Source organism: Limulus polyphemus, unplaced genomic scaffold (assembly GCF_000517525.1).
Source record: "Limulus polyphemus unplaced genomic scaffold, Limulus_polyphemus-2.1.2 Scaffold34, whole genome shotgun sequence".
Classification (NCBI taxonomy): domain Eukaryota; kingdom Metazoa; phylum Arthropoda; class Merostomata; order Xiphosura; family Limulidae; genus Limulus; species Limulus polyphemus.
This window is the reverse complement of record NW_013665644.1, coordinates 135119-144289: the sequence shown is the minus strand read 5'-3', so window position 1 is coordinate 144289 and position 9171 is coordinate 135119. Positions and strand designations below refer to the sequence as shown.

Below are 9171 nucleotides of genomic sequence, written 5' to 3'. Positions count from 1 at the left end.
TTATAAACAAGTGCCAAAATACTATAATTATCTTGCTTATGTTCCAAAAAACACAAACTAGTCAAAAATCAATATTATCTAGAATATATATATGCTTAAGGAAATTTTATAACACAAATTAGGCATACATGGACATTAAGACTGACTTCAAAGATATATAGGATACAGATCTGAGATGGTATTAAATATAAAATCATATTCTTATTGCAAAATAATATTCTTGTTTCTTTAAAATGTTACAGGCTTCATGTCTTTATTATTTTAATAATTCTATAGTCATTAGTGCTCCAATTTAAATTAACTAATTTATTCATTAAATTAAACTACAGTTTAATTATAAGATGTTGTGAAAATAAATATAACAACTTCTTAAATTAATGCAGTGCCGAAGTCGAATTTCTGCGCTTTATAAACCATTTTAACATGTAAAATTAAAGAAAAATTAAAAGATTTTTACTTTAAAATTTCTTAGTATTTGGAATTTAGTGACGATATGCACTTGTATCTATACCTACAAGGCCAAAAACTCAAATAAATACTTTTATTTGAAAACATTTTCATTACTTTCAGTAAAATGAAGTAAAACGCATATTTTCTCTAACAGTAATCAGTTTCCAAAGTTAGCCAAATTTCGCTTACGAAACTCTTATTAATTAGCACATAATGATACTATTAATAGATACAGTCATGATACAGAAATGTCAAAAAGTATATAAAAAAAAGAACTTGTAACTTCTTCTTTCGGGGGTAAATTAGGAATTATCAGATTAATATGTTCAAGCGTTAGTAGTCAAAATATTCTTCTTCTATAAAAATGAAACTTTTCTTTTTGTAATAGTACACTAAATTGGATCTCCAGATGTCGCTAAAGTATGTTTGGTTTTGTAGTCAATAATGAGCTTTTGCAAAAAAATAAATAAATACAAAAAGAAAAAACTTTTGAAGTACATTCATTACCAGTGGAGTTCATGTATGGAGTTCATTTTAATTACCAGTGGAAATATATGGAGTTCATTTTATTTATGTTGCTTTCTTGAAGAATATTTTCAAGCTGTTTTAAGACATTCCATGTTCAGTTAATATCACTACATGGCGACATACTTAATTTAAATATGTTTCCAGGCTATTAAACAGTATCAGCTCAGTTTATTAAAAATAAACTAAACTAAATATTTTATGTGAATTTGTTTTGAACAAAAAATCTCCTTACTATAAACTACTATTGTTTTAGTGCAGTGGCTTAAAATTCTTTTCTTTTCCTCTAGAATACGCCTTTTAAAATATCCAACTATTTTACACAGTATATTTTCAATGCAGAATTTTTTTCCAGGAATTACGTTATACAGATAAATTATACTGCACAAACAGAGCACAAGCCTGAATAAAATGGGCTTAATGATTAGCGTACTTGATTACGAATCCAAAGGTTTAAGGATCGAGCCGCGATATACCACTGAATACGTTCCGTACTTTCAACTGTGGGGGCGTTACACGTGTGTGACCATTATTTTTATTATCCGGTTAAAAATATAAGTAACTAGATAGACAACGGAGCTACTTAGTGGTTCTCTTCCTTCTTATCAACCAGATAAAGACAAATGTAAGTACCTTAATCAAAATTTGGTAGGTTATAGCCGTTTAGAACTAAATTTAATCTACCAAACAAATTTAGTTAAAATATTTCTAATTGTTTGGCTGTTCACAAACATTCTTACACTTGGATGGTTTTCATTTCGTTTGGTTGTTTTTAAGCGCAAAGCTACACAATGGACTATCTGTGCTATGCTCACCACGGGTATCGAAACACGATTTTCAGCGTCATAAGCCTGCATACTTACCGCTGAGCCACAGGGGCCACATGCATTGGTAAACTAATCAAGTAAGTAATTCTACTGAAACAAACCTTGAATAAATACAGGACACATAATTAAAAAAAGCTTTTACACTTAGAAAACCAAGGTTATTATAGATTTTTGTTTGTATTGTTGTCTTGTTGTTATCGTACTGTGTTACAGTAAGGAAAGCTCAACGTTCAAACACGTATCGTTCTGTGTTACAGTAAGGAAAGCTCAACGTTCAAACACGTATCGTTCTGTGTTACAGTAAGGAAAGCTCAACGTTCAAACACGTATCGTTCTGTGTTACAGTAAGGAAAGCTCAACGTTCAAACACGTATCGTAATGTGTTACAGTAAGGAAAGCTCAACGTTCAAACACGTATCGTACTGTGTTACAGTAAGGAAAGCTCAACGTTCAAACACGTATCGTTCTGTGTTACAGTAAGGAAACTCAACGTTCAAACACGTATCGTAATGTGTTACAGTAAGGAAAGCTCAACGTTCAAATGCGTATAGAGCGGAACATACCCGGTACTTATATTTCTGTGCGCGTTGTAAATGTGACAGTCAATCTCGATATTCGACTAAGACTAACCATGAGGGTGGCGGGTGTTGCTTTCCCTCTCTCTCTTTAACAATCGGTTCTAAATTAGGGAAGGTTATGACTGAACCTCGGTATCTCTGACCTAAACTTATTGTACATGTGTCGTATAAGGTAACGTTCTTATTTCAAATACACAATGTTATTTTAGAATAAAACATACTTGTATAAAAATATCAGACACGTCGTGTTTCAGCACCTCTCTAACGCCAATTAACGAAAAATTTAAAATAGTATTTGTATGGTTTGTTAAATCTGATAGATAAATACTCTTTTATTATTTACAATAGCGACAATAATATATTAAAAATGATAAGTTATTTTGTTAAAACTCTAAGAAAGCTCAAATAACATCTGAAAGTATACTAAGCTGAAAATATGCAATGAGTGATATAGATACTGAAAAAAAAAGATATCTTAAATGAAATTACGCTTTATGGTAGAAATTGAAAATTTACCACGAGTTTGTTATATAATTCACAGACCTCGTTGTGAGCTACTTAGCATAAAAACTAACATGGAATATAACACTATTGACGTTCAATGTGTATGGAGATTTGGCATGTTTAAATATATAAATAAATCATTTTGTAAATTCGTTACGAACGTCAAATGTCACACAATTGGAAAACGAAAACGATAAGACGTACATAAGGTGAGTTAAGAAGAAGGAAAAGTGGCTACCTAAGAGACATTGAAATTCAAACACAATATCTCCTGCGGAAATGCGATTACTCTTCGACAACATGGAAATGCCGTCAACAACTCCCATCGGTGCATTTTTAAAGTGAAAATAAGAGTTAAAGAATAGTAATAGAAAGCAACATCACGCCATAAATTTTAGAATATACACTTAACAAAGTTTTCAAATTTTGATTTGGCAATACCACAGCGGAGCCATTTCGAACCCTATCTGTCACAGGTACATGCATAATTAAAGATTTAATTGTTTTTATAGAGATGTAAGATTCATTTACGTCTATTGCAAATGAGCATATCAAATTTTTTTTTTCTGTTAATTTAAAGATAACTGTTCCCGTTTTACTTTCAAATGACTTTTGGTTGTATCTTCACTCTGCTGTTAATTGTAATAGTTTTACTCTCTGGAGTGTTTTATATTCACTCTCCTTATAGTTTTAGAAGGTTCACTATCACTCAGCTGTAAGTTGTGTAATCTTATTTTCACTTGAGTAATTAATGTAACAGACTTGTCTTCAATCATCTGTATCAATTTTATATTTACTTAACTTGAAATTTTATTTTTATTAATATAGGCCTGTAGTATTTTATTAGGGTATTTAAATAGTATAAACTTAGGAATTTGAGAAATATTGTTCAAACTGATTTTATTAAAATTATCTTTCTCTTTTGTGTTGAAAAACAACATAAATAAAAACTCATAATAAAAACCCAATAATAAAGTACAAAGCCAATTATCCAATAGGACCCACAGACACTTATGTTATCAAATATTAGTGTAGGCTCATAACGTGGGGGATATATGTGTATGAAAACATAAAAGCAAGGTTCTTTCTTCAACGATTTTTTTCTTTTTCACAAACTTTCAAATACAGTATCAACAACCGTCTACAGGCCTTTTTTTGTCCACCTACTATTGAAGACGGTTACTGAAACTGTAAGGAAAGCTTGTAAAAAATGGGAAATTAAAAAATCATGGTTTTATGTTAAAGTATGCTATCATTTAGCTTATACATTTCAATTCAACAGTGAGGACTTAACCAAGACTGCATCTTGTGCAGAAAATGTGCTTGTATATGAAACATCAAATAATACGTTTCTAATATAAATCAGTTCACGTTAAACTATAAAGACATTTTGTTTGTTTCTTTGTTAATAAACATATACAAACAAAATGGACTATCCCTGCTATGTCCACCGCAAATATCGAAACCTGATTTTTAGTATGATAAGCCCTCAGACCTCCCGCTGAGCTTGCAAAGATGTATCGTGTTATGATGATGACAAAACCTTGTCGAAACGTTGTACATTTGCTGTTATGTTAAACTTATATTAAAGTTTTTCTTCATTACCCATTCAAGCCGTATCTATTTGATAACAACGTCCCCCAGTGGCACAGCGGTATATCTGCGGACTTATAACGCTAGAAACCGGGTTTCGATACCTGTGATGGGCAGAGCAATATGTATACTTTTTCATCTGATCGCAAAAGTAATGATTGGTAAATACTTATATTATTAAATTTCTAGTCAAACTATTACATGTATATTCTAGGAAAATCAAAGTTTTGTAATTCTAAGCGTTTCATTGATGTAGGATAACTTATGTTCTAAGAAAGAGATAAAGAAACATCGAAACGTATTGATCTGTTTGATTTTAAAATAATACGTAATTAATAATTGAAAATAATAACATTAGTTTTATATATATCATGCATTCTCTCTTACCATTTTTACATACAATGTTGAAGTGAAGCAAAGAAGGTAACAAACAAATCATCAAAGATTATATTGTTTATTTACAGCTTACTGATAATATTATCATAATATATCGTAAAAACTAAAACAGAAGATCTAATGGGAAAATATTTTGTTTGTATGTATATATATATATATATACTCTCATATTTTACACTTTTTTTATAAATCATCTTGTGTCGAATAATGAAGAATTCAATGTTCTAAGCAATACATGAAGTTTGTGTATCTAAAAGGTCTAAATTTGTTTCTTAGGAAATTAACAGACTTTTTCTGTTATTAGCGCTCCTAGTAACGACTATTTGAATGAATGCTTAACACTGGTTATTCTTAAACTACAATCGGTGTTTTAACAGTTATATAAAATAAATTATTTGTTGTTTTATTGTAGTTATCCTAGTGATGACTATTTGAATGTTTGACTGAGTGTTTATGACTGATATATTCATAAACAGCAGTAGGTGTGTTTTTGTCTTACAGCTAGATAAAATCAATTATTCTTTGTTTTATTCTTATTATTTTCATAATTACAGTACTTCTAGTTCAATTATAGTGATTATTAATAATTATACTTAATTCCATGTTAATTTGATGCTAAATGCCTTGCTTGCTTTACCTTCTTATTTCAAATCACTGATATTATTTCATTAACTTCTCAACAGGAACAAGACTGGTTGAAATGCTTTTTAGTCAGTAACCAAGAAGAAGGGACGTTTTTAGATGTCATTGAACCAGAATGAAGGTTCTTCTCATGTATCAAGTGTTCTTGCTGTATGGAGTATTAACAGCTTTCAGCTCTCGGCAAGTGGTAGAACCAACCATAGATTCTTCAAAGGTCCAAATTACGTTTGGTGTAATATTTCCAAAAACCTTACTCCTCACAGTAACGAGATCTTACGACAAGAAACTTAGAGAATCTGTCGAAGCTTTCACACTCAGCAAATACGTAAAATATAAGTTTAAAAACTTCTATGAAATCACTTCGCCTCCTAGAGCAGACTTGTCTTTGAACCCAAGCCCTACCGATATACTACAGATATTGTGTAACAGTGTGGTTAAAGAAAACACAATTGCTATTCTATACTTCACCAATTCGGAGATATTTGGCAGCAATACGGCATCTGTACAGTATTTATTGCAGCTCACAGCATACATGGGAATTCCTGTAATAGCATGGAACGCAGACAACATTGGAGTTCAACAGGTAGGACGAGTGAATCACCAAATGTAGTACAGAATTTTGACACTTAAATGGCGGATTTATATTAATATTGAAGTATGTACACATGCAAGTACAGACTATATCAGTTTAAAATTTTTAAAAAGCATTGCAAAAACTAAAACATTAATAACTATAGATCTAATTGATTGCGTTGAGTATTACTTATACGATGTAATCTTACAGAGTTAATAGTCAACTGCGCATGGAATTATATTGAGATAATTTCTTAATTATGATGCAACTTATTCTTCAAAACAACTGTCCACGTTTTTTTAAACTATATTTTATTCTGTTTGTGCGAGACCTTCCTTTAATGTACATTTATATGCTAGTGTGTTCTATGGTATCTCTATACAAGTAACGAAATATCACAATATATATATAAACAAACTATAATCATTGTAGGTCTTTGGGTTAGCTTTCGTATGCTCTTAATGATCTGTATGGTTACCTTTAACTACTTACAGCTGTCATAAAATAAATATCGATTTCAGTTGTTATTTCTATATACCAATTGTGTAACCCCTAAAAAAAGGTTTATTTTAGATACTTGTACATTATAGCAAGGCCAGTTTCTAGATCAAGTCAATCTTAATTAAAATGGTTTTACTTGTTATTCTAATATCACCTTTGGTGTCTAGAAAACAAAACTTAAAAAAAATTATTTTTCGGATATTAGTGTTATACATGTTTAATTATAGTTAAAATAAACGGAACTGAGCATATATAAAGTTAGCAAAGATGGTTAATACAGATTATTTTACAATCATCATTGTTGATATCGATTGCTGTCTGTGAAGCTGCAGAGGGTTAATCACCCTCTGTATGACAATGTAGTGAGGTGTGGCCACTGATGCGAGCCATGGCGCCATAGGCGACGTCCTTGGCACCTATATGTTCCATTCACACGAACTCTCAATTATTTGACAGAGAAATGCCGCCACGAGTATTCTTATAGTTCGAACACAATATATGTAACAACCTTTTCCGAGAAAAGATATTGTATAGCTAAATTGCTAAATGATGTATAAACTTGAGAACTAATCACATTCTTTGATGAATTATTTAATTAAGATATTGATCAAAACACATTGTTTGATGTACTGATCAAAGATCGCTACGTATAAAGCAAAAACGTACTCACTGATAGAATTAAAAATCCTTAATTTCGAAATATTTATCTATTGCTTAAATAAATTTAGCACATTGGTTATAGTGGAAGTAATAGGGGCCAGGCTCAATCAAGTCAAAATATTCATATCTCCTAGCTAATTTACCTCTTTCTTTCTTTTTTTTTACTACATAATGTTGTAATTTAGTTGATTTAACCTAAAACGTTGTTAATAAATTTTCAGGAAATTCATTATCACTGAATGTTTCACAATAACATTTTTAGAAACAAGAGGTTTTACATTTTATATGTACACGAAGATTTAATAATGCACAAGTCTTTATGTACATGAAACTTTACTAAGTACGTAGTCTATATAAGTGGAATTTTAGCTAGGTACACAAATCTATATTTACACAGAGTTTTACTACATACACAGTCTATATGCACACGGAGTTTTACTTAGTACACAGTCTATATGCACACTAAGTAAACTCTCCACATGTACTCAGAGTTTTACTAAGTACGCAATCTATACACGAGGAGATTTAACGAAGTACACAAACTATAGGTGCACGTTATTAATAATTAATAATATATAAAATAAGTAATATAGCTTTCAAAATTCTTATCCGGTGACGTGTATAAAATGGATAAAAAAAATTACATTTTACTGACTTAATCCAGTTCACACCGTAACAGTTCTTGTCACGTGATTTGATAATATAAATGGCGTCTCGACCACTACTATGTATGTCGTATCCCATCCAGACTGCTTTTGAGTAAAAGGTCTCGCCGATGTTGGATATAATGTGGTTGACTCAGAAACTGTAATGAATAATAACCAAATATACACTCTACCTACATGTTTTAAACTTAAAGGTTAATGGAAATGCTTTTTATGCTAAAAGTGACGTATGCATAGTTAAATGTAAAATACATGCTAGAATATCAATGCCCGTGCTTTCATAAAATGTAAAAATCATATCTGACTACTTGCTATTAACATTAATTTTTCTTAGCATGAGTATTATTCGCATGATAGCTATTCTGATGTATTTTGAATATTGTTTATTATTGGGCTACGTCAGTTGTTTATGGATTAGAATTCTCTAAATCATTGTTTCACTTCTTAAGTTTATAAAATCAATTGTTGAACATAAAGAACTGTTTAACTTTTTCCAGACTTCAATACATAGTTGGTCAAATATTCACATATTTTTTACAGTATAATTATGTATCCGAACAAATGTTACTCATACTTTTATAGACTTTAATATCTAGCTGTATAAATATCGAATACTTATATTAATTATCAAATGATTTCATTCATACTGGCATTAAAATCACAACGAGAGACTGCCGAGAATAGTGACATTTCAAAGTTGATTTATCATTTTAATATTAAATGATGTTTTGCTGCTCTACTGTTTTTGCAATGGAATAGAAGCCTTCGAAATATTTACAGATAGTAGTCACTGTCTTATAGATTTTGTTATTATGATAATACAGTAAAGCTTGGTTTGTTCTGTACTCCTGAATTAAAACTGTTTACAATTTCCAGCTAAAATATCATACCTGAATTGTAATTTTCCATGTACTAAGCAAACAAAAACACAAAGTCTAGGATAACCAACATTTTAGTACTTAGAATAATGGATATTATTGAAACCTAGTAATATTACATCTTTGTTATGTGTATGTATATCACTGATAGATTGTATTTTGTATGGTACTACATCAGACTACTATATAATTTTGAAATAAGAAAAATTTATAAGTTTTTAAAGGGCTTTTAATCACATAAAATTCGACTCATCACAGTACGTAAACATGTACGTATATATATGCATACGGTCAACATTTAGGATTGTATTTTTCCAAATTTAACATTAATATTTTGAAACGTTTGTCGATCTTTTTACTTATTATTCTCTGAAAAAT

General features: G+C 30.3%; 1 protein-coding gene across 2 annotated transcripts in view; it reads left to right on the top strand.

The window, feature by feature from the left end:
- The window catches only part of LOC106460513 (glutamate receptor ionotropic, NMDA 2B-like), an 84715-nt gene that overhangs the window by 28989 nt on the left and 46555 nt on the right, over positions 1-9171 (top strand). Inside the window, exon 2 of one of the 2 annotated variants that reach the window (XM_022387709.1) lies at positions 5557-6098. In XM_022387709.1, coding sequence (XP_022243417.1) covers positions 5631-6098 — 468 coding nt within the window. In that variant the 5' untranslated portion in view covers positions 5557-5630. Of the gene's footprint in view, positions 1-5556; positions 6099-9171 lie in introns of those variants that run through there. The other variant, XM_022387712.1, reaches the window with a different exon arrangement.